Below are 27,549 nucleotides of genomic sequence, written 5' to 3'. Positions count from 1 at the left end.
TTGAGCCGAGGTTTTGACGCTGGTTCTCCTTTTTTAATTTGAGTTCCGTCTTCCTTGAGCCGAGGTTTTGACGCTAGCTTGGTTTAGCCGATGGATCTTAAACCCCAGTGACATGATATGCTGTAAATTCCCGAAGAATAAAAATCAGAGATGGAATTCTTAAGAATCGAACGATGAATTTTATTGGCAGGCGGGAAAAGACATGAAAGCTGACCTCCTGGAGAATCCGAGGAATTTTATTTACTGACATAAGGCTAGAAAAGCAAAAATTGTTCCATATTTTCTGCAAAAATTTTCAGATTATTAAAGTACACGTGTAAATCTAAAATCAAGGTGGTACTCCATATTTCAATGTGAGCCATTTTAGAACATAATATGCCCTGAACTAATTGCAAATGAATCAATTAATCGAAACAATATCAGTTCCGGCCTTCCTAAGGTTACGACCACTTACTTGGCCTTGTTATTGACTAGAAAGAAAAGGGGTAACAGACCGCTTTTTCTTTCAACGCTACTGCAACCATACTACGGGGGAAATCGACTGTCAGTTTCCTCTGTTTTGCCGAAAGCAACTTGAGTATTTATTTTCAGCGCACGTACATTAACTTCGCGAGTACCAACGTATACCAGCCATGTTTGTTTCAGACGGTAAATAAGAGTTTTCCAACTTGCGTGTGAAACAAAGAGAAATATCCTGTTCGGGGATGAACAACATTTCCCTTTCAAAACCAATCACTAGGTGTTAATTGCTAGAAAAGAATATTATGTGGCTTTTCTAAGAAGAAAATTATGAAATTTTGCGTATTTGATAAGTACTCTTGTCATTTCTCTTGGTGAGTAAAATGCTTTGAGACTACACATGGCTGTTGACTGAAAAAGTGTATTTAAGTTGTAATTATTTAATTTTTAATTATACTGTAGTTTTTAATTTTAAAATATGATTTCGTAGTTTTTAATAATTTATAAAGCTCCGTGGCTTCATAAATTATTGAGTATTTAAGAACTATTATCTTAATGAATTGAATAATTTATTACATCTCCAAAGTTCACAGTGACAGAAATTGCATAAAACTGAAAATTTATTACATTTCAATTTTAAAATGAAACTGTCATTAAAAAAAAAAAAAAAAAAAAAAAAACCTCCCGATTTGCCTTCAAATTAAGATTTTTATTGTAAGCCGAATGAATAGCGCTGTCAGTTTAGTATTATCACCATTATAATTGTTTATGTGTTTAAGTGAGGTTGTAAAGTATTTTATGTTAATTAAGCAACTATTATAATTTAAATCATTATGATTATTCTATAGAATTATTAAATAAATTAAATTACTATGATTATTCTATAGAATGGCTAGATATTATATAATTTGCCTAATTAAAGTATACAATAATTCTCATATTTCATACTTTGCCTAAGAACCCCAGGCATTCTATAAACTAAGTATTCTATAGAATGCCGGCGTTTCATACATTGTCCGTAACATATATATAACATAATGCATCTATGCTAGTATATTATTATTCAAACAGGAAGTAAACTTCAGATTTGCATGGTATTGATCTAAGTATACAGATCCCTGTCATTAATCAAGCTTTTATACGAAAAGCAACAAGTAGCATTTGAATACATGCTTCATAAATGTCCTTTGTGCTGTAATAAAGTGCATAACAAAAAGTCCAAAAATCTGAAAACTTTCAGATTTTATATTACGCCCAAAAGGGCATTTTTTTGACGTTTTGTCTGTTACCTTTATTTGTTAAATATGATGTTCTTCGCACTTAAACCATAAAATTCAATTCAACAGCAATATTGCAAAATAATTTTAAAAGAGCATGTCTTTAGAATTTCCAATACACAGTCTCGCGCGCTGGAGATAAAAAAACTTTTTTTTTTATTTTTTCGTGCGGTGTTGCCATGGCTTTCTTTGAAAACGTCGAGTTTATTAATCAAAAATTCGTTAAGTTTTACAAAATATGAAATCGATAATAAAACAAATTCCAAATTAGGGCTTTCAGATGCCGATATTCGAGTGGAGGACTACGTTATTCAAAATTCGATGTCTCTAGGGTACCGTTCCTTTTTTACAGTGCGAGAAATACAGAGAAACATATATTTTTATTATTTTATTATTTTTATATATTTTTACAGAGATACATATATATATTCAGATTCTTCATTATTTCATTAAATATAATGCAGGGCTTTAATATTTGATAGCAACAATTTGAAAAGTGTGTAGAGACATTAGGATTTTTTCGAAAGCCGGAAAGATGAAAAATATGCAACCGCCTTCGCCGGGAATCGAAGCACGGACCTCTGGAATACCGGCCCAGCGTGCTACCGTTACAGCACGAAGGCACGCCAGGGAAGTGGGAGAAATACCTTATATACTCCCCTTTTTAAAGGGCGACTAGGGTTTTAGGGGACCTAGTCGCCAAATCCTGGGTGCGGAGAATCATCATCCACAACCCTTTTAGTTCGGACGCCACTTGTGGAGTCATTAGGTTAATTGGAAAAGCCGTAGAGATGAAAAATCAGTAACCGCCTTTGCCGGGAATCGAACCACGGAATCATCATCCACAACCCTTTTAGTTCTGGCGCCACTGTAGAGACATTAGGATTTTTTGGAAGCCAGAGAGATGAAAAATTAGTAACTGCCTTCGCCGGGAATCGAACCACGGATCTCTGGAATACCGGCCAAGCGTGCAGAACCGCTGCACCACGAAGGCACGCTAGGGAAGTGGGAGAAATACCTTATAAGTGCTTATAGTAAACGAACGCAAAAATTAACGAAATTCATAGCCCATGCGGGCAAATTCCCTCTTTGGGCTAGTTACGTGTTTTATGGTCATAAAAGGCATAATCTAAAGGTTAATTCTGAATATTTCATGTTTTCAGAGCTTGAGGATATTAATAAATCTGACGGACAGAAATGAAAATTAGACATCTTAAAACTGAAGTAAATAGTAAGTTAAATGCATTCCGTCCTTTTCATATGCATATCAGACATTAAAAATAAAGAAGGCAAGCAATGTAGTTTCATAAACTCTGATTATTTAAATAACACTATTCATTTAGAGCTTGCAAAGAACAAGCGTGGCATACTTGAAACAAAAATTTTGATTTAGTCTTGCCTCATTCGGTTATCAGAGTGATTATTTTGAAAGAATTTGTGTTTTTTAGGGGCAGGGGTAGACCTACGTCACGCTCAATTCAGTATGCAACAAAATGATTCGATATAACTACTCAAAGTTGCCTAAATCGAACAAGGAAGAAGAACGACTGTTATGCTTTTATTCTATAAACCTTAAGTCGTTAATTTAATATTTATTATTACGCTTCTTTACAAGTTTAAAGCCTTCATTTAAGAATCACGTCTGCTACTTAATATGAACTATAAAACAAATTTGCAGTGTTTTTCACATGCACATATAAATGAAACTCTTTAAATCTAGTTTAGATATCAATAACTTAGTAAAAAGCGTAATTTGCGTCGCGTCTCATTTCTAAGCAATATTTAGGTAATTTTTGTAAAAAAAACTTTCGTTATCACATGCTGAAAACCAAATTTCAAAATAAAGGGCAACCCAAAAGTCTGTTAACATTTGAAAAGTCAATAATTCACGGAATACTGTAAGCAGAGAGGTAAAAATTAACACACTTGCTTGAAAATGACATGGAATTTTATTGAAAGCAAAAAAAAAAAAAAAAAAATTAACATATGGCGTTTGGGCAGCAAAACGTCAGTTATGCCGCATTGAGAATCCTATATAAAATGAGCTGTAGTGAGAGAGGGAATCAATCCCTTCATGACTTGCCACATTTTTATCCTCGCCTCCGGGTTTTGGTCACGGTGTGATGTGGATTTATTGCATCAATCGTGATCCGACCCTTTTCTTTTTCGGGGGAAATGCGTGGTTCTGCTATTCAGACCGTCAATGTGACGGATGCAAGGTAGGTTGATATGTTATAGAATCTCATCGGTGTCCGCCGATAACATCGCGGCAAAAACATCGCGGACGAAAACGTCGCGGAGAAAACAACGGAAGGCAAAAACGTCGTGCTACAAAACATCGTGGGGGAAAACATCGCGGAGAAAACAACGCAAGGCAAAAACGTCGTGCTACAAAACATCGTGGGGGAAAACATCGCAAAGAGAAAACATCGCAGTTCTAAAACATCGCGGTACAAAACATCATCGTCGAAAATAAAGCGGTTCAAAAACTTCGCAGTTTTAAAACATCGTCGTCGAAAATATCGTGGTAAAAAATAAAGTATCTACAAATCATCGCATGACGATAACTTCGCAAACATGCTTTTTTCAGGTTTTAATAATTGTAAATGGATATTCCCATAATGATTTGTGAGCGCAGTATGTAAAGAAGGATAATTTTTACTTTCACATTTTTTATTAACTAATAAATTTTTGCTGAAAAAGTAAGAAGGAAACTTAAGCATAAAAAATTAAATGCAAATTATACATTATACTTTTCATGAAAACTTACCAGTAAAAACTTTATAAAAATGATTTATTAATGACCTTTGTTAGTTAACTATGTCGGTTTAAAATTCTATTGAGTGCTATAAGTTGCATTAATTTTCTATGCTTAAGTTTCATTCTTATTTTCTCAGCAAAAAATTATTAGTTAATAAAAAGTATTAAAGTAAAAATTATCCTTCTTTCCTTCTTGCGATCACAAATCAATATGGGAATATCCATTTACAGTTATTAAAGCCTGAAAGAAGCATGTCTGCGATGTTATCGTCATGCGATGATTTGTAGATATTTTATTTTTTACCACGATATTTTCGACGACGATGTTTTTAAACTGTGAAGTTTTTGAACCGCTTTATTTTCGACGACGATGTTTCGTACCGCGATGTTTTAGAACTGCGATGTTTTCTCTTTGCGATGTTTACTCCCACGATGTTTTGTAGCACGACGTTTTTGCCTTGCGTTGTTTTCCTCGCGAAGTTTTCGTCCGCGATGTTTTCGGCTGTAACCATCTCATCATCCCTAGTCTGGCTGATAAACACCTTGCATAAAGTATGACTTTTATGCAGTACGCTCCACGCCATATTGCTACGCGTGTGAAAGCTCTCATGCATATATCGTTTGGTGAGGATGGCGTGCTGAGCCACTACTTCCGTCATGCTTGGCCTCTCAGGTTCCCAGATCTTAATCCGTGTGGTTACTTGAAATAGAAAGTCTATCGCGAACGTCCGACCTCATTAGGGATGTTAAAAGACAACATCCGACTGCAATTTCTCACCATGCCTACAGATACGCTGTACTGTTGACAACATTGTCACTTGACTACAGGCATTATTGATGAATGATGGCCAGCATGTTGAGCATTTTTGTACAAAACACATTCTTAGCTAAAAAATCAATTGTTATGCTAATTATTTGCTTTGTTATCATACACTGGTTATCATAAATTAAGGAAAAATCACAAAAATCACGATTACTGAAAAAGTTACAAGCAGAATTTTATGAAACTTACCCACAATATACAACACATAGTTAGGTATCAAATAACATAAAAATAAATTACCAGACAATTATGGTAGTATAGAAATTAGCACGTGTATAAAATGAACAAATCGAAGGTTTCCTATAGGAAAAGTACCTTCAATATGGAATATGGTCGCCTCTAGAAGCAATACAGCACATATAGCGATGGGTGATGCTTTCAATTATGCGGTCTATCAGTTCCATAGGAAGCGAGAGCCATTGCTCTTGCAAAGCAGTTTCAAGCGCGGCAAGGGTCTGAGGGGGCAAATTGAGAGCAGCTAGACGTCTCTCTAAAGCATCCCAAACGTGCTCGATAGGATTCAAGTCCGGGGATCGAGCTGGCCACTCCATGCGCATAATTGTTTCCTGTTGAATGTAATCATCTACGATGCCAGCCCTGTGTGGTCTTGCGTTATCGTCCTGTAACAGGAAAGCATCACCTATTGCCCCGGCACATGGGCGCACATAATCATCAAGGATGTCATCTCTATAAACCGGAGCATTCACGGTTTCCATTGGAAAGACATGGAGGTCTGTGCGTCCACCCAAAGAGATGCCACCCCAAACACAGACACTGCCTCTTCCGTATGCGTCTCTTTTAACGGTTGTTTGACAGATGATAAGGGGTTCCAGGTTCTCTCCATATCAAATAACGCCTACTATCGCTTTCTAGACTAAACCTGGGCTCATCCGTAAAGAGAACAGCCCTCGACTGATCAGGCGTCCAGTGGACATGTTGTCGTGCTTACTGCAAATGGTCCCTCCTATGGCGTGACGTGAGCGGAGCGCAAATGGCTCGTCGTCTCACATACAAACCACCTTCGTGAAGCCTTCTACGCACAGTTGACGTTGACACGAACCTTCCGGTGGTTGCAGCAAGGGAGGATCTAAGAAGAGTCGGAGTAGCGGTTCTATTCCTGCGTGCACATAATTTCAAATATCGGTCATCGGCGCTCGTCGTAGCAGTTGGCCGTCCTTGGCTGAACCTCCTAGACGCCGAATCTGTGGTTTGAAATTGCCTCCAATGTCTATGAACCACAGAAGGACTCACATTTAGCCATCTGGCCCCTTCTGTTTGACTTTGTCCTGCCTCTAGTCACCCAATGGCTCTCCATCGCAGTTGTGCAAGCAAATGATGCCTGGAAGTCATTGTTACGAATTGGCTATCTCAGATTTCTGATGTCACTGTCACAGTCACAGTCAAATATGTGGGCTTGCTCTCAAACGTGGACTTTTATTCTCCTCGCAGATGACGTATTCCGAGTGCAGCGCCATTAATTTGAATATTGCAGTTTTATTCAGCTACTTTTACTTGGCAACATATTCAAATTTTACACGGTTTGGCTAATTGAGGGAGTTATCGCTATTTTTGTGATTTTTCCTCAATTTATGATAACCAGCGTATGATGCGCCACATGTTGGCCGTTTTAAACGCTTCTTTTTTTCTTTCAATAAAATCCCATTGATATTTCAAGCATGTGTGTTATTTTTTACCTCTATAACTACACTATTCAGTGAATTATTGAATTTTCAAATGTTATCGGGCTTTTAGGTCACCCTGTATGTTAAGCAATGTGCGCCTTTTAAAAGGGTTTTCCTCTCCTCCCAGAAAAATAGTTGAGTGTAGAAATAAAATACTTAAATTTAATAGAATGTACGAGAATTTTCAATGATCGAAGAGCAATTTCTTTGTAACATAAGAAAAAATTTCGTTATTGCAGAGTTAACAGCAAAATTACTGGTATATTTTGCAGAGATGCTTACCACATATTTTTCAATCTTTTATTCCTATTTAACACTTACGTGTACTTTAATATCATTGTAAACTTATTACGTTAAACAGTGTGTGTGGGATTATGGCAAAGCCTCGAGGGCTCTCTGCCTAAGGAGAGGGATGCCTTCGTGGAGGACTTTCTAAGGGGAACTGGCTCGTATACACGTTACACATGGGGAAAACCACGAAAACGCCCATGCAGCCTGCCCGTTCGCGGGATTCGAACCTCGGACCGAACTACCAGTGTTCAGCGACTTTACCGCTCGGCCGCTGGTGGGCCCTATTGCGTTAAACAGAGAACAGCATTCAAATGTTGATGATGCAAGTCGAAATATGTCCATGATTTTACGCATTTCAGTATTAGACTGTAATTTAAATAAATAGTGTTTTATTGCTTTATATCTATGATGCATGAGTGAATTAAAAAAGTAGCTTCCCAGTTCTTCTTCAGCATTTTAAATTTATTATTACTATTACTATTATTATTAGTAGCAGTTGTAGTAATGTTGTAATGGGTTCTATTAAACAAGCAAAGATTTCCAGTGGCCCAACCCGGATAGCGGTTCCTTTACTTCGAAAAGGAAGTAAAAATGATTATTGCATGCAAAAATTCCAGTGGAATCAACGCAAATAAACTAACTAAGAATGGTTAATTTTCTTTGTGATGTAAAGTGTAAAACTTCAGACAGACTGGCAACGAATCCTCGATAACACTAAAGCAATATCTGAAAGTTGAGAAGGGTTGAAAGGTTGTGAAGGGTTGAATAAAGGTTGAAAGACCCTTTATTTAAAACTAAAGAAGAACAGAAGGTGCGCTTGGTGCTCACAACACAGCCAATCACTTGTGGCGAGATAATTAAAATTAACAGCAAGTCAAATGTAAAATTTAATTTAAATGAACTAGTAGACAAATGCTATCCATATCAATTAATGCGAAACTGGCTCAAAAATTAACCGGCGTGGATATTAAACTATCGGCTATTGCAGGGTTTCTTAAACTGTGGGTCGCGACACCCAAAGAGGTCTTTGGACCTGCAGCAGGGGGTCGCCAAAAATTTTAGCAGTTTTGATATTTCTCTAACTTATTATAATAATTTTACAATTACCAAATATTTTTACACAATGTAACTGAAAATAGATAAAGATAAGCCAATACAGACAAAGAAAAAAAAAAGCGAAAACGTTTCGACGCATTTTTTACTTCCTTGTACGAAGTAAAAAGGAAGTATTGTAATCGCGAAAAGTTTCAGGCAGCATATTTCAACGAAAATATCCATTTTGACCGCTATCGAATGCAATTTAACGATGTTTTTGCGTGATAACTGTACGTAAGGAGAGAATAAAAGACTCTTTTCCTCCAAAAAAAAAAAAAAAAAACTGCTTTAAAATGAATTCTGAAGGGAATTTTTCGTGGCGTCTGTACGAACGTATGTACGTACGTATCTCGCATAACTCAAAAATGAGTAGCCTCAGAACGTTGAAATTTTGTATATAGGACTGCTATAACATGTAGATGTGCACCTCGTATTTTGCTTTCGATCGGCCGCACCAAACGTATATAAATATATTTATATATATATCCACTCTATAACCCGGCTCAATGATCTCAGTTTCTTTACTCTTATATGTTTGTAAATTGTACATTTTTTGCTTTAAAAATGATTGAATTGTGTTGTTCTTATCTTCCGGTTAAGGTTTTTATGCCTTTAGTAAATCTGTCTGCAATAGTTTTAGAATTATCAACAATTTTAAAGTTGTTTAAGTACCGCTAAGCTTATTAATTTTTTTTTTATGGCGGCCATTTCTTGTTTACATTTGAAACAGCAGGATAGTGGATTTGTTGCCAATCTAAAGAAACTTAGCTTCGCAACAAAAAAGATAACGCCTTCCTTTATTATTGCGAATTAAATCATGCTTAATCCTTTCTCGAATTTTTTCGAGGAAATATGTGTTTAAGATTTACTTCGTAATTTTCAATATAGATATTTTGAGTTTTTATGTATTTTTGCCTTCTCGCGAAGTGAGCACTGAATTATCTGAATGAGAAATACTCAATCGTCTGTGAAAAACTGTTTCTTTTTTGTTTTGTTTTCTTAATTTCTTTTATACGTCATTCTAGCTTTATTATAGTTTTTGAATAGAACATGTGGCAACGATTAGATAATTCTATTCTTTAAATGATATAAATTTTGTGCATTATGAGTTATAATATGAACGAAATGTAATGCTGTTAAGTAAATCTAGCGCCAGAGTGTCGCTATGGTAAACAAATACTAGAGTGAATGCATTTATTCTATTGTGGTAGAATAAATTTCGAAGTAGATTTAATTCAATACAAAAATTTTAAATGAAATGCAAGAAAAAATGCGTATAATTTAATACTCCGTATAAGGAAGTCATGTGGTGTACACATCAGATTTTTTTTTATAATATAAACGTTCAATTTCCTTGCTTTGCACGTGATGCTGTCATTTCGTCTGTTACTTATTTAAAATTTTCACGTTGTTCTATGTTTTAAAATTAGAAATTAAAGTGAATGACCTAAAACTGCAATAATATATTACAGTACAAGTAAAAAAATTGACAGTTTCACTCACGCGTGCGTCGGATTTGCGCAATACTTATGGGAGTCCCACAAAATTTTGTAAATATTATGGGGTCCTGGGGGATCGCAAAAAAATCTCAGTGATAAAATAGGGTTTAAAATGGCTAAAATGGCTGAAAAAAGTTTAAGAAACCCTGTGCTATTTTAATGCAAGGCCAAAGACTCCAAATCTTGTCTATTAATCTAATAACGTGGCTTCGAGACGCAGAACACGCTCTATTTTAAAGTCTAAAAACCTTACCTTAAATACACGAGAACTAATTGGTATTCTGGTGGGAAAACGGAAGAAAGAAGTGACAGTAAAGATCCAAAACATAAAATAAGTGGTTTATTAACATAACAGAACCCTACAGATTAAAATCACACTTTTACCGGGAAAATCTTTAAGGGGGCTCACACCTTAAACCCTTCATGATATTCGAATATGTGAATGTTGCAAGAATTGGGATATTTTATTTATTTTAAAAGCAATTACTTCCAACTTTTTACAGCTGACTACGTAATATAGCTGCTTTAAGAACTAATAACCAGAAAGTCTGTGTTGCCACAAAAATTTTTGTAATTTAATCCGGTTTGTGACAAAAGTTTTCGCCACGTTTTCACCTCGCGCGCATGATATTTAAAAAATGGCCATTGGTACATACTTGAAATTTGATGGAATTCTTTATATGGGCAATATTTTCTAACTGAACCCAAAATCTGATGAATATTTTTATATTTACAAAAACATTACAAATGTTTTTAATAAAATACATTTTATAAACTCAACTCCAAATAAAATAAAAATTTAACATGAATTTCTTAGAATTTTTGGTTCATCGTAATTTCCAGATGTTACAAAAGCTATATATTAAATTATGCAACAGAATGTTTTAAACTGTGCGCGCAAGGTGGAAACATGACGAAAAATTGTGTCACAAAGCGTTTTAAATTATAAAAATATTTGTGGCAACACAAATTTTCTCATTACTATTTCAAAGAGCAGCTATATTATGTAATTAGCTGTACAAAGTTGGAAGTAATTGCTTTTAAAATAAATAATTTATCCCAATTCTTGCAACAGTTACATAATTGAAGATCTTGGGGGTTTTAAGGTGTATGAGTCCCTTTAAATAAAATTTTCTGAAATCTGGAACCTCTGATGAGACAAGAATAATAATTCTGATAATGGGAATAAATTTGAAGAATAGAACCTAAAATAAATTTCATGAGGAGAACAAGTACTTTTAGCTTCGAAATATTTTCTAAAGGTTTGATCGAAACTTAAACTTAATTTCTTGTTTGGCCCTTATGTGTATATAGTTCAATAACTATTTTGCTGTTATTAGATGTAATGAATGTGAGTTTGTAATGAATTGAGGAAGTTTGTAATGAAAGATTATCTTTCGACATCAGCTTTAAAATCATATTCATTTTGGTTCTCATTGCGAGATCTTGAATTTCTGTTTCTTATACAAGTTATTATTATTCTTTTTTACTTGAACTTCTATCACTTTATGTATAGTATTCTTGCTATGAGTCAATTTCTTTCCTTTTCTGAGCTCATTCTTTTCATTGTCTTATATGAATATTGTTTTTCATATCGTACATTTTTCATTCTCATTAAAATGCCAGAATATAATGTAATGTTTTAAATTGTATTAGGTGTTTCTCACACTTTTTTTTCTTGTTTTGTTTCAGGTAGAACCGATATTCGTCACGAAAGCTGATATATGAAGAAGGAAAATCAAATATTTACTAGATGTAGAATACATATCAAAATAAATTTCACATCTGCAGAAATGCAGGTTTTAATAGCCAGTCATTACTGTGATTTAGAGTTCACCAAAGACATTTAAATAACTAAAACTTCTTTAGACTAAGTCATATTTAAGTACTCCATTCCAATTACGTAGTCATGTCTAAGCAGACGCATATCATGTATAGTACGCTTTATATCTTGACAGCCATTTTTGCAAGTCAATGCTTGTGCGCCGAAAGACGGCCATTTTATATTATAGGACACATGGTGAATAGTATTGGACAAATCAAACACTATCTTGATTTAGGTGCTAATGTCATAGAGGCGGATATTCAGTTTCATCCCAACGGGTCTGTTAGGGAAGTGTACCATGGTTTTCCGTGCGACTGCTTCAGAACTTGTACAAGGAGTGCTAAGCTGCCTGATTACTTAAAGTATGTCCGCAAAATAACGGACCCGTCAGAACCGAATAGCTATTTTAATAAAATGGTAATGCAGTTCTTCGATCTGAAACTCAGTGGTTCCGGTAATAAAAGAATATCGGGTCGAGACTTAGCCAGACATATATTGGATTATCTTTGGACTCCAGACAGAAGAAGAAGGCAAGAAGTAAGTTTATTCTATATATTTACCTCTAATATTGATACAGTAAGACCCCGCTTAACGCTGTTTCGTTTAGCGCTCTTTTATTTCAACCCGGGGATTCTCCGAAATTGTGCGCAGCGTTAGGTTTCCAAATAACATATCCGAAACAGTGTAGTTGTGTTTCTTGCTTGGTGGACGCATTTTTATCATTTGAAACATTTGTTGACATTATTGTAAGTTTAAATTTGTATAATACTATAACGATTAATCCAGTGACAAATATTATGATCTTTAGTTTTTATCATGGGTGATAATAAAAAACAAGAAAAGAAAGCAACCAGATAAAGCATTTCACTGGAAACTCAAATGCAAGTGATTAGAAGATTAGATTCTGGTGAACGTCAATCTCAAATTAGCGCTGCATTGATTTTGGCAACTTCAACAATAAGGACAATTCTTAAGAATAAAGAAAAAATACTGTCATCGGCAACTGCAACTACGTCAAGCTCTGCAACTAGAATTACCCGTTCTAGAAATAACATTATAGAGGAAATGGAAAAACGACTATATGGATTGACGACGAAATTGAACGCAATATGCCCTTAAACCAATCTATCATAATGCCTTCTTCATAAAAAGGCAGAAAATTGGAAACCCAGAATAGACTGAATGATCTGACTGAGAATTTTATTTGTTTTTAAAAGTATATGCGTTTATATTGTTTTTATTTTTGTAAGAAATAAATGTTTGATTTTATTTTTATTAAAAAAACATTATTAAATTTAATGCCTAACCATTTTTTATCCGTCTTCACCTAACCCCATTATTTACATGTTAAGATAGCCTCGCTTAGCGCTGTTTCGCATTACGCTCTACTTCGATGGAACGTACCCCCCGCGTTAAGCGGGGTCTTACTGTATCTGCTTTCTAATGCGTTCTGTTATAAAATTAGATAGTTATAAGATTTTATAAAATAGTTTAACAGCATGATATATTTCTCGTTTAGTCAAATCCATGTCAATAATTCGGAATTATGAAAACGCTGGCAAGCTTCAAATTAATCTCCAAAACGAGAAGAGTTGTTAAATTGTATTGTAAAGTTCCTCACTTTTTTCTGCTAAAATAAATGTCGAGGAACCTCGTGTGATATTAAGCAACTTATCGCTAAGTTCAATTAACAAAAGTCGTAGACTCAAGAAGGGTTAACTGCCCTTTAATTCACTCAAAATAAAATGAACAGTTGGCCCCTTTTCTAGGACTTACTCAAAGGTTCCACTAGGCCTTGAACTCAAAAAAAAAAAAAAATAACTAAGCCGAAGCTAACACAGATCTAGCGTAGTTGGCACCTAATTTAAACTAATATACGGTAATATACGGCCGAACTCAAACGCGCGCTATTCAAGATTAATAACTCTTTATTAATTTAGAAGTCAAACAACAAAAATCAGCGTTATATTTTCAAATTTTCGCAGGACTAGTTTCCATGGTTTTACCGAACCACCATCATCAGCTGCAAAACCGCAAATGAACGAGATAGGATAAAATGATCAGATAAGATAAGAAAGCCTGGACAGAAAATAAACTAGTGGCGCCATCTGTTGATAAAACCAGAACTAAAACATAATATCTTTAAAGGCCGAAGGCAAAGATGGATTGGAATTAGGATCGTTAACTATAACAGAAAGATTTTTTTGAATGTGAAATGCCTCTAGAAAATCCAGTTCTCCAATGGAAGATGTTTTTTCAATAATTTCGGCAGCAGAAAAATTGAAAGTGTGATTTTCGGACCAACAATGTAGGGCAACAGAAGACTTCTGTGTTTCCTTATTTCTAACATATGCCTCGTGTTCCTTGACGCGAAATTTTAAGGCTCTCTTAGTTTGGCCAATATAAATTAAGCCACACTGGCAAGGAATCCTGTAACTACACTAGGATTTCATATCCAGAATGGGGTCCTTGAGTATGGAACTCGGAATTTTATTGATGGGAGAATCTTCTTTTGCCCAACATTGTTGGTCCGAAAATCACACTTTCAATTTTTCTGCTGCTAAATTATTCAAAAAACATCTTCCATTGGTGAACTGGATTTTCTACAGGCATTTCACATTCAAAAAAAATCTTTCTATTCTGGTTAACGACCCTAATTCCAATCCATCTTTGCCTTCAGCCTTTAACGAAATTATGTTTTAGTTCTGGTTTCATCAACAGATGGCGCCAGCGGCTTATCTCCTGTCCAGGCTTTCTTATCTTATCTAATCATTATATCTTATGTCGTTCATTTGTGCTTTTGCAGCTGAGGCTGATGGTTCGGTAAAACCATCGAAACTAGTCTTGTGAAAATTTTGAAAATATAACGCTGATTTTTGTTGTTTGACTTCTAAAAATAATTGTTATAAAATTAAAATATACCTTTTACAGTACAATTTTTGATGATGTAGCGTTTTCCATCGTTGTTCAGCCTAATTTTACAGCCCATGCTCACATACGAGGGTTTAAACATAACTCAAAATGTTTATTCGTGTATAAATGTTCAAAGTTACATAAGAGATTTAGTAAACTATAGAACGATAGTCATGTGCAAGAAACAAATAACATTATGAATTTCTTTTTTAAAGAATTTTATTATTAAATTGTTTATTTATATTTATGACCACCAGGAGGATACTACATCCAAAACAGTTTATAATATATATAAACATAGCAGACATTCTTATTGAACGCTGAAGTTGAGTTAAAACTTACGGACACCACAAACAGCATTTCTTTAAAGATTTAGTCTGGTTCCCATATCATGAATCACTACCCCTAGTTTGAGTTTTCCACACTTTATATCTGCCCCCCCATCCTCAAAGCTTCTTTAAAACTCTGTTTCATTTCCGAAAGGCAGTCCAAGTCAGGATGGACCGTAACATATTAAAATATAGCTCTTTCAACATTCACACTACCTGCATCCGAGTAGCCAAGTAGCCCTACATCGAACAGATACACAGAGATTTGATACCAATTTGTCTGATATTTCCTGTGAATTATGATGCACTAAGACAGCAAATGTGTGTAATGCATTTGCCAATACATGTATGTCAACAGGTTCGTATAATAAGAGCACGAGACTGTACAGCTCTTCACTCATTTTGCTTAATATGGAACGCTAAGGAACTCCGTGAACTGTGTAGTGTTTTATCGCTGAGTTCAAATAACTGAAGATATAGACTCAAGAAGGATTAAAATACCCTTTATTTCACTCAAAAAAAAGATGAAAAGTCAGGCCCCTTTCTCGGGCTTACAACAAAGCCTCCCCTCGAGCTTGAATTCAGAATAAGAAACTAATCTATAACTAACAAAATGAGACTTAGCCGAAGCTAAACACAAGTACACTGGTGTGCAAAAATTAAGGACGAGACGGTTTTTTCAATATAACTTTGTACAAAAGCTTTCCAAATCAACACATTTAATACCGTAAGATCCTCAATACGTAAGGACATGAGTAATGTAAGTAACACTTACTAAAAAAGAAATCAGAGGGATAAAAAGAAGCTTTATTGAAAAAGTAGCATGGAGCGCAATGCGACTGAAGGCCGAAACATCCCTGTGATGGGTGTCCAGCAAGAAACATCCGGTCTTTAATAAGGGATATGATCTCCCCTGACTGCTAGGCAGGTTTCACAGCGTCTGCCCATGCTGAGAATGAGGGTGTCAATGAGTTGTTGAGGCAATTGCTGCCCATTCGTCTTGCAGCGCCAATCGAAGCTCCAGAATCGTTACTGGTGGTAAGGTACGAGCTGCTAAGCGTCTGCCTAGAAAATCCCATACATGATCGATGGGATTGAGATCCGGATATCGTTCCGGCCAATCCATACGTTCAATATTCTCACTCTCTAAGAGCTGTTCGGCAGCTACTGCGCGATGACATGGTGCATTGTCGTCCATGAAAAGGAACTGCAGACCCATAGCGCCTCTAAAAAGACGCACATATGGAAGAAGAATCTCGTTACAATAACAGGTTCCGTTGACTGAACCTGCGTCGAAGATGTGAAGGTCTGTACGACTACCAAGCATGATGCCTCCCCAAACGAGAACACCGCCACCTCCATACCTGTCCCTTTCAATGATGTTCGAGGGATGATTGTGGCTTCCCCGCTCTCTCCAGACGAGTATGCGATGAGAATCGCTACTCAGACTGAATCTGCTCTCATCTGTAAAGAGTACTCGTCCCCATTCATTGTCTCTCCAATTCCGGTGTTCCCGGCACCACAGAGAACGCCTTCTTCGATGGGCAGGCGTTAGAGGTACACACCGTACAGGGCGTCGTGCAAACAGACCACCTCCGTGCAGTCTTCTGGCCACGGTAAAACGCGATATCGGTCGTCCAGTCGCCTGTGTCGGCGATTTCTCCCGCTGTCTGCCGCCCGTTTCTTCTGGCCTGTAAGGCAATATACCGGTCATCTGCGGGTGTGGTTCCTCGTGGACGACCACTACTAAACCCCCGGATAGCTGTTCCTGTAGTTTGAAATTGTCTCCAAAGTCGTGAAACGATGCTGTGAGCAATTCCGAACTCTGCAGCCACACTTGTCACACTGCGGCCTTCCTCCAACTTCCCAATGATTCGACCTCGGGTAAAAGCATCCAGATGTCGTCTAACAGATGGATTATTCGCCATTTCTCGCTGAGGCAGCAACTCGGTGTGATTTGAACTGCTATACGGCGTGCAATCTCTTTGCCAGAAATACTGATCTTACACCGACAACATGCTTTATACTACTCAGACACTCCCCCATTACGTCTACCTGCATATCTGCGCATGTGCTACCGTACATCACCTTACTTAATCTCCTGATTGGTCTTTCTGTCCCCTCTGCCTTTTCGTTCAGCTGATATGCTAATTTTTCGACTTCGTCCTTAATTTTTGCACACCAGTGTATATAACGCAGTTGGCCCTCTAAATTAAACTTGCCGGCGAATATCATAAGGCAAGTAATAATTCGGCCGAACGTAACAGTTCCAAGAGAGATTTAGCCTGAAGGCAAACACGCGATACTAAGCATTCCTAGCTCTGTCTTAAGAAGTAAGTTGAACCTTCCTTAAATACGTCTTCTAATTCATTTGCATTAAACGCGATTCTAAAAACACATTCTGGTAGGGAGCTGTAAGTGAAAACAAGAATTGACAGGCAAGGCTTTGAAATTAAAATAACTGTTACAAAATACACAGAGAATTCTCTACACAGAATACTCTAGAAGACTTCGCATACAGCACCTTAACAGAAAAAGAGGAAATCAAAACAGACATGGTATGAACATAGTAACAGAGCAGGTGTTCAGAGTAGTTCCAGTATGTATGTAGGAGAACATAATAATCAAAATGTATGAAAGCAGACATAAAAACATAATCAAAACAGATATAAAATAATGTTACGAAAATGATATATAAGGTATTTCTGCGGCCTTCTGGCATACCTTCGGGGTTTAACGGTTAGCACACTCGGCGTGTATTCGAAAGGTCCAGGTTCGAGTCCCGGCGAAGGTATTACTTATTTTTCATGTCTCCTGCTTCGAATTAACCTAATGTCTAAAAAAATAACGGTGGAGCCCGAACTAGAAAAAGTGGTGGATGATAATTCTTCACCACCAGGATTTGGCGACTGGGTTCCCTAATCCCCTGTCGCCCTTTAAAAGGGGGAGTATATAAGGTATCAGTATTAGTAGTGGGCGCAGCCCTACCCAACCAACCAAACAAGAGTATATAAGGAGTTTTATTTATAACCAAGAAGTATATAAGGTATTTCTCCCGCCGCCTTCTAGCATGCCTTCGTGGTGTAATGGTCGACACACTCGGCGCGTATTCGAGAGGTCCAGGCTCGAGTCCCGGCGAGGGCATTGCTCACTTGTCATGTCTTCTGCTTTGAAATAATCTAATGTCTGTACGGATGTTTCGCACAAAATAGGAATTCATAACAGAAAAGTACATTAAAGAATTATATCCATGGTATAGAAGGAAATACATTATATGCACAAAAATGGAAATATGTTCACGTTTAGTTATGATGAATAATAGCGCTATAGCGCTAGAACTAATTGGTTGGGGAAGATGCATGCAGCTTGATATGGCTAAGTGAGTAATAACAGAGTATGACATGATTGAGCCAATCTTAAGACGTGTAGCACTGTTTTGCTGAAATTAGCAGCCCATGTTGCTCAGTTTCTGGAAAGCGGTCTTTCAGAATAGCATTTTCAGGTTTTCAAGGGTTCCCTCCGTGTAGTATGCACAGAAGTCCATATCATTCCGTTTCAAGCGAAGCAGGTAGCTAAGAGCAGGTTATTTAAATATTGTGTGCGTGCGTAGGGGTTCGTAATAGAAGACTGAATGCACACAAACCCGATAATAGGTTGATAAAATTTATTTTAGCAAAAGAAACAAATCCGGAAACTTTCCATAAAAATATACAATCAGTAGTTACACTTCAGACTACAAAGAGCGATAAACACAACGAAATGAAAAGCGCTTCTAAAGAGGAAGATCACACAGAGATATCTCAATACTCCGAGCTTACCCTGAACTAAGCAGCTAACAACTTACAGCAAATCATCTCTCTGGTTTTATATAGTTTTCACCTGGCCACCGAGAAATGTCTAGTACTACTCAAAGTTATTGGAAGGCATATGAGGGTCGGACATAGGTTTCAGTCATACAGAACATTGGTTCGCATGCATAGTTCTTCGAGGACTATACCTCTTACGGCGATACAGGAATCTCATAAAATGTCGCCAAATGGTCTCTAAGTTTGGCGACTTTGGCGATTTCTCGCTAAATTAGCGAGATAGTCATTTGCTCAATGCTAAATAGGCTTATAAAGTATTTCTCCCACTTCCCTAGCGTGCCTTCGTGGTGTAGTGGTTCTGCACACTGGGCCGGTAATCCAGAGGTCCGTGGTTCGATTCCCGGCGAAGGCGGTTGCATATTTTTCATCTTTTTTGCTTCCAATTGATCTAATGACTCTACAAGTGACGCCCGAACTAAAAGGGTTGTGGATGATGATTCCCCGCACCCATTCCAGGATTTGGCGACTAGGTCCCCTAAAACCCTAGTCGCCCTTTAAAAAGGAGAGTATATAAGGTATTTCTCCCGCTTCCCTAGCGTGCCTTCGTGGTGTAGTGGTTCTGCACACTGGGCCGGTATTCCAGAGGTTCGTGGTTCGATTACCGACGAAGGCGGTTGTATATTTTTCATCTTTTCTGCTTTTAATTGACCTAATGACTCTACAGGCTTACCCCTGTATTCTTACGTTTTCGGCATAGCATCATCTCTCCAGATTTTCATGTTACATTATATTGGAAAATACAACAATTTCACATGTAATTGAACTAAAATCATCCATCTATGTACAAAATTCGTAACAGTGTGGTAAAGTACACGAAAACTATTCGCCTAAGTTAAGGGATGCGTTCATGGAAGATTTCTAAGAGAATCTTGTTTCCATTCATTTTACACATGGAACCACGAAAACCAACCATGCAGTCAGTCCGTTTGCCTGAGATCGAACCTCTGTCAAACTCCCAGTATTCGGTGGACTTAATCACTCGATTGCCGATGGGGCCAGGTAGGTAGGGAAGGGAATATGCTCAGAAAAATGTGCTTGATGATCAACTGCTTAGCAATTCTCTTTCCATCTTGGGAAAGAAAAAAGAATGCCTTGCAACCTGGTGTATAGCTAAGCCATCCTTCTCTCAGTTTGTAGAGTCATTAGGTTAATTGGAAGCAGAAAAGGTGAAAAATATGCAACCGCCTTCGCCGGGAATCGAACCACATACCTCTGGAATACCGGCCCAGCGTGCTACCGTTACACCACGAAGGCACGCTAGGGAAGTGGGAGAAATACCTTATATACTCCCCTTTTTAAAGGGCGACTAGGGTTTTAGGGGACCTAGTCGCCAAATCCTGGGTGCGGAGAATCATCATCCACAACCTTTTTAGTTCGTGCGCCACTTGTAGAATCATTAGGATTTTTTGGAAGGCAGAGAGATGAAAAATATGCAACCGCCTTCGCCGGGAATCGAACCACGGACCTCTGGAATACCGGCCCAGCGTGCTAACACCACGAAGGCACGCTTATAAGTGGGAGAAATACCTTATAAGTTCTCCTTCAAATTTACCTCAGATATGATACTAGAAAGGGAGTTGGTATTTCTTTGTCATATGCATCGTTAGCTGCCTGTTTCTTCAGATCGTCGTCCAGTTCATTTCCCATAATTTTTCATGTCCTGACAACCAGTAAACGTAGAGATGCAGCTTTAGAAGAGGAAATGTGAAACAATAGACTGCCAAAGGCTTGCTCAGGTGGATTTCTGCTGCGTGCCCCCTATACGACCTGGACACAAGAGATCGTCGATATTGTAATATTTTACGCATGGTTGAATACATAGGCGATTTCAATGTATAGAGCTTTAAGCTCCACCTGAATCACTTAACCCGAGCATTCATGTCCACTTTCACTGAATCGTAATGTTCTGTGGTAAGCAAAAGCTACTGTCAACGTCCCATTCCGTCTTGGATTCATCTCTATAGATTACTTTCGCGATAGCACATTCATATTCACATCCTGCTTCAGATCATGGTGTGCAGGACGGAAATTCATTAAGGTCTTTTGCATTTTTCATAACTGGTGTGTACATACGTCTGGCTCCAGACATCATATAGATTGGGCAGCTGAGAATGACGGTTCGGTAAAACCATCCAACCTAGTCCTGTGAAAATTTGCAAATATAACGCTAATTTTTTTTTTTTTTTTAATTCTAAATTAATCATATATTCGGTCAAGCTTTATGGTGCTTGCAAAGATAGCATCTCTTTCTGCTATTATAACTAAGGGCGACAATACTGCAAGAACCGCTGTCGACGTTCTGCGAAAATACTGTTTTCCCATAATAATTGCAATCATGAACAACTACATAGTCGTTTTTCGACTTATTGTAATAAAATGCGGGAGATATAAATTGTCATCGAAACCCTTATGTGTGAAACACGGAAATTTTAAGCACTGAAAACTAAAGCTGCCAAAGAAGCACTGAACATTTTTTAAACAGAAGCTTAAATATGACTCTATTAATCAAAATCCTTCACGACTTAAGCAGGAGAATTAGTACAAAAATGAGAATACAGCATTTAAATGCGAATTTAATAATATGAATAACTCACGATGAAATATCGCTCATAAAAGGTGAGTTTTTGCCATTGATGAAAAGTCTGTACAATTAATTTTAGAATAGTTCAAATCTTAGTTATAAAACTAGCGGGCAAGTCCGTCAGAGGAGCGGGCTTTTCAAGGAAACAATCAATTCGTAAATAATTTTTTTGTTGCGAAATTACAGTTTTCAGAGTTTTTAACTAATATGTTGCAACAATCAATTTTTGAAATTAGGAATCAACAATTAGGTATTTTTTGGAAGCAGGAGTAATGAAAAATTAACTACGCTATCGCCGGGAATCGAAAAGCGGACCTCTCAATATGCGCAGAGCGTGCAGACCACTACACCACGAAGGCTTGTTAAGAAGGCAGGAGAAATACCTTATAGACTTGCACGAAAACTAGTTCTTTGGTGAAACCCTGCGAGGTATAGAGCTTAAAGGAAAACATTTTTCGCCAGTGTCGCAAACCGTTCGCCGTACATAGCCGCATATCACTTCCAGAGGGATTGTTTTGGCTAGGAACCATCCCAATTAAACCTATAATGGAAGGAACTCTTTTCAGAAGTTTCTTCTAGCATCGTGTACCGCTACATGTGGTAACTGCTTTAAAGAGAAAGAAACATAGTGTCACTTTCAAACAGAAACCAGGTATTATCAAGCTTATCATCAATGCCCATAATATCCAGATTATTCCAGAATCCACAATATCCAGTAAAGAATGAGTGATTGGTGAATAGATGTTCAGTTCGGGTAGATCACTTTTGTTCTAACCTTTGTGTTACCATACAGAAGCTAACGGTTGCGAAAACGGTCACCTCAACGGCAACCTTCCATACCCCTGGTGAGTAGTAGCTAGCTGTACAGACGTCTGGTCCACAGAATTCTCACTACAAGAGATCAACACACGCGGGAAATGTTTATACAAAACCGAGGGACCATTTCTATGATTACTATGTTGCGCTTACATGCTGAATCCAAAGAAACCAATTCAGCAGTTTTTCAAGAAATTCAAAACCTGAGTGAAATACTGAGGAACTTAAAGCATTGACTATGCCGTTATTAAAGTTCCCTAAATTCACAAACATGTTCAATGCAAAGACGTGCCTCTCCTTTTATTCTTGGCAGAGACGTAGAGAAATGACAGGTACACTACCACCGGGACCCTCGGCCCGGGTCTGGGAATTTCACCCAGCATGCCATACGAGGTTTGATGAATCCAGGTCGTAGAAGACCTCTTAGTGGCGACGCAGGCCCCACAGTCTCTGCCCGGCTTTATACAAGGCCCCAGTGAAACAGAGATTCACCGCTCAGACAGGATCAATATTAGCTAGGACACCTTTGCCTCGGGGCACCACTCCATCAGCAGAAAACGTTGTTGTAAATCGGTGCACCACCTTGCCATGTCAGTCCCCGCTACCAAAGACTGAGGAGGCTAAACCCCTAACAAAAAGGCCCGATTCATCCACTATATACCTCCAAACAGCAGAAGGAACGGACACGACAGTACCAGTACGATCCCTGCCAAGCCTGAACCTACCTGAGTATATGCTCGGGTTCTAGTCCTGTGAAGATAAATACAAATTATCCACGGGGGTTGACTGCCTAGGTACAGATCCTAACCAGTACTTCCCAGGAATTCTCCTGAGTCAACCCCCGGGGGAGGTAGAGAAATGACAGGAAGATGATGGACCAGGTTGACCACTGTTAGAACTTTCGTAATATAGATTTAGTACTATTTATAAATATTTAAAGTTTTAGTACGCTTACCATCACATCTAGTATTTTTCTTCTTAACAATAACAATAAAAATAGCATGAAAGATTAGATACGTGAATTTCTATCTCACCTTTAACGCAGTAAGAAATGGTATTTAACAAGCCAAAAGCAGTTTCAACGACACTAAAGGTTAATTTGGGGTATATCAGAGGCATAGTCTAACTTCTCAATTATCACCGTACTAAAATAGTACACTAAATCTAAATTTTTGGTACTTTTAATTGAATGTTAACGTCATCTTCTAATTTTCTCAAAATGGAAATTTGACAAATAACACTATCAGGTTCAGTTTCCATTAAATGACCTGACTCGGAACAGGGAGCTTACTAAAGCTATGTTCAATAAATGTGGGAAGTAGACAAGATACACAGGAAGGGTATACGAAACCCTTTATTTTTCTCTCTTTACAATGACTTCCGGACTTCGGAATACAGAGACCAACCACTTGTGGTCTGAACGTAAGAATATTAACTAAATTCTAACTAAACTAACTTTGGATTAATAAACAAGGGTCTACTTGAAGATTGGCCGTATATTAACAGAAAGGCCGTATGTAGTACAGAGAACTGTTAACACTACGATACGTTTAAAATTATCAAGAGGATTAAACCTCTGGCCTTGAAGGCAACCGAGTAAAACTGCTAAGGCAAGCGGCCTGCTTCTACTAACTCCTTCCTCTCCCTTGCTTGGCAAAAAGCCACAACTTAAGTACTTGGCGTTCGCAAAACAAATTTGCATAAATAAGTTAAAGCTTTTAATTCTCGCCAGAAGTAGAAAATAAGAAGTGATAGTAAAGATTTAAAATAAAATAAACGTTAGTAAAACTTAAGATCCTTACAACACCACCCGAAAAAATGAATCTAACCAATAATGTTCAGTTTTTAGACATAGTAAATATATATATCGAAGAGCGAGAATAGAAGTTCTTCTGAATGAGTTTAATTAGAGTCAAATTCTAGAAAGAAACATCATGATACACAATGGGTGAAATACTTGTCAATCTGCATTGAATTCTTGACCATGTTTCCGAATAAAAATATTAAAAAATTTTGCGATGTTGAATTTTGAAATGTCCGCTTTTGAATTTTCCAAACTTTACTGAAGACAATAGGTACTAAGATCTTAATGGAGAATGGTATTTATTTGATAACAGTCGAAGCATTGAAAGAAGGTTGTAAGGATCCTAAATTTTACTACCGTTTATTTTATTTTAAAACTGTACTATCACTTCTTATTTTCTACTTCCGGCCAGAATTAAATGTTTTAACTTGTTTATGCAAATTGTCTTGCTAACGCCCAAGTATTTAAGTTGTGGCTTTTTGCCAAGAGTTAGGGAAAGAGAAGGAGATTTAGGAAGCAAGCCGCTTGCCACTTCAGTTCTACGAGTTTTCACTCAGTTGCTGGTTGCCTTTAAGGCCAGAGGTTTAGCCCTCTTGATATTTGAAAACGTGTTGTAGTTTCAGCAACTCGGCGTACGTACCGTTTTAAATAAAGGCCAGTCTTAGTGCTAGGCATTTGTATACTAATTTAAAGTTAGCTTTTAGTTAGAGTTTTAGTTAGTAGTTTTATATTCTTACGTTCAGACCACAAGTGGTTGGTCTCTGTATCCCGAAGCTCGGGAGTACTTGTAAAAGTATAGAAAATAAAGGGTTTCGTGTGCCCTTCCTGCTTGTGTCGTCTGTTACACACAAATCTTGAACATAGCTTGAGTAAGCTCCCTGTTCCTAATCAGGACACATCATGTTTCCAAAGCAAATCAAGAGAAACACAAGTCCTGACAAGGTCAATTTAAAATTTTTAAAGTTTTGATAGGAATGTGATTTGTTCCTCTTTAAATGGCGGTCAGTCGGAGAAGGCGATATCCTGTGGGCCAAATCAAGTTGGTGAAGAGGTCCACCATATTTTAGCCCAGAAGCCATTTTTGGATAGTAATCGGTGTTTCATGCATTCTTTGAATCTGAATCTTCGTGTTTTACCTGGATGTGCTGGCCAATATCGCACAATAATGCACATAAGGAAGGCTTCTAATTCCTTACAAAATAACTTAAATTTTATAATTTTTTTTATTTTTTAATGAGTTTCGAAATCATGCACGACGCGAAAAAACATTATGAATTCATTACGCCTATTTTTTTCCTTCTGAAGGGCGAGTGAATTGCATAACTTCCTTTTGAAGAGATAACAGCACGAAGTTTGCAACAAATTACTGACAGATTCTCGAGCAACGACAGAACTCAGAGCATGAGAAAAATCGGACCTCTGAGTAATACTCATCCAAGCGCATATAATGGGTTTTTCAAGACTTCCTAATTGCGTGAATGGAAATGTCAGAAGCATGATTAGCATGCTTTGCATTTTTAAAATGTTCCTGAAATGAAGGGAAGTTTGTTAATGTTTGATAATGGGGAAGATAACTAGTTAATTTTCAAATACAGTACTGTTTTTTTTAGTCCAAAGGGATTTGAATCCCGAAGGACTATTAGTTTCGTTTTGGCATTTTGCGTCCGACTTATAAATGTCGGTTCACTTTTCAAACTGTTGCCACGAAATGTTAGAGTCCTGCATTATATTTGAAGAAATTAAATAATAAAAAATCTGCATAAATGTATGTATATTTCTCGTTTTGTGATAAAACAACGGTACATAGAGTCATCGAATTTTGAATAACGTAATCCTCCAACGAATATGAATATGGAAGACCAAATTTGAAATTTGAAATTTGAAATTTGTTTTATGATCGATTTCCTATTTTTTAAAACTTTGACGAATTTTCGATTAACAAACTCAAGGATTTCAAAGCGAGCAATGGCAACGTTGTGCAGAAAAAACATTTTTATCTCCAGCGCGTGAGTCTCTGTATCGGAAATTCTAAAGATAGGCTCGTTTTAAAACTGTTTTGCGATATTGCTGTTGCACTGGATCTTATGGTTTAAGTGCGAGGAACATGATATTTAATAAAGAAAGGTAACACACAAAATGTTAAAAAACGAACCTTTGGACGTAATTTAAAATCTGAAACATTTCAGATTTTTTTTTTTTTTTTTTTTAATTATTAGTGTTTATTTTTTTTCCAGGAAGCACCATTCGTACGTTAGATGCTATATTATCTCTACATATAATAAAAGAAAGAGTCTGTCTGTGTGTGTGTGTGTCTTTCGTTCGCTCTGCGCGTAAGCTAATAAATCCACGGCTACGAAATTTGGTACATAGGTGCATCTAGACGAGAGCCAGTGCACCTCGAAGCGATTTTTTCGAAATTCGAATTCAAATTTTTTTTATTTTATGTTTTATGACGAAATCTCGTCATTTTGAGATATAATGGGCTATAGGAAAGCGAGATTTTACTCTACACACTCCATTTTCCCATCGTCTTAAAACGTAGGCACTTAGCTATTTTACGAACTTAACATAAATTTCGTGTTTCAATAAATAGATTCAATACGAAATTATTTAACAAAGGGAGCTTAACCCCTTTTCAACTGGATTTTTTCCAAAATAGTTTATTTTTAAATATGTACAGTTTATTTTTCTTTGATTTTTGGACACGTTAAACTTTTATCCTTGCGACTGCTTTTACAAAAAGAATTTTGGAAGAATGATAATATTTTGTATTTTTAAAGGATTTTTTAAATGAAGCTTCCGAGTACACTTCTCACATCTCACATCTTTACAAATGTGATTTTGGCAACAATTTTCCTGTCTTATTGTTGTTGATAAATTTTTGATGAAATCGCATCATTTTGAATAGTTTCATTCTTTTAGAAATATGGGTTTGGCAACAATTTTTCATCGTATTTCTTATGTCACTGTTTTTAAGAGATTGGCATATTTCATTGTCATTGATATATATATATATAATACATTTTTATTGATAAAGTTGTTCTGCTGAGTAAAATTCTGAGCGGAATTTTATGTTTTTTGAGTTGCTTTCATGTTATTATTGAAAAGTTTCGCATGATTTTTTTTTCAACGGAAAGTTGGTTAGTTTTTTATTAGGATAATTAATATTTATATTAAGGGATATAGCTTATTTCATTGTAATTTTTTCTCTTAAAATTATAAGATTAAATATCATTAATTATACTTTGCTTTTCAGAATTTTGTGTTTTTTCTGTTCTTTTATGTTATTTATTGCTCATTTCACTGTTTTTAAGATATTGAAAAGTGAGTGATTTGTTTAGGAAAGTTCTTAACCTCATTATACCATTTGAGTTCTTAACATTTTGCAAAGTTTTAGTTATTACAATACTCAGGCTCTTTGTAGAGTCATTAGGTTATATAGATATCAGGAGTCATGAAAAATGAGTAATGCCTTCGCCGGGACTCGAACCTGGATCTCTCAATACACGCCGAGTGTGCTAATAGTTAC

At 36.8% G+C, this 27,549-nt stretch overlaps 1 protein-coding gene and 1 long non-coding RNA gene across 7 annotated transcripts in view; one reads left to right on the top strand and one right to left on the bottom strand.

The window, feature by feature from the left end:
* The window catches only part of LOC146996059 (uncharacterized), a 116,283-nt gene that overhangs the window by 54,040 nt on the left and 34,694 nt on the right, over nucleotides 1–27,549 (bottom strand). The window lies entirely within an intron of this gene.
* The window catches only part of LOC118184693 (dermonecrotic toxin SdSicTox-betaIIB1bxii-like), a 180,833-nt gene that overhangs the window by 140,049 nt on the left and 13,235 nt on the right, over nucleotides 1–27,549 (top strand). For 5 of the 6 annotated variants that reach the window (XM_085822846.1, XM_085822847.1, XM_085822845.1 and 2 more), the window contains exon 2: nucleotides 11,579–12,248. In XM_085822846.1, coding sequence (XP_085678972.1) covers nucleotides 11,796–12,248 — 453 coding nt within the window. In that variant the 5' untranslated portion in view covers nucleotides 11,579–11,795. Of the gene's footprint in view, nucleotides 1–718; nucleotides 834–11,578; nucleotides 12,249–27,549 lie in introns of those variants that run through there. The other variant, XM_085822849.1, reaches the window with a different exon arrangement.

The sequence above is a fragment of the Stegodyphus dumicola genome, chromosome 8 (genome assembly GCF_044657685.1).
Source record: "Stegodyphus dumicola isolate Sdum_Otavi_A_Nest chromosome 8, ASM4465768v1".
Lineage (NCBI taxonomy): Eukaryota > Metazoa > Arthropoda > Arachnida > Araneae > Eresidae > Stegodyphus > Stegodyphus dumicola.
The sequence above is the reverse complement of the archived record's forward strand: the minus strand, read 5'-3'. Positions and strand labels throughout refer to the sequence as shown.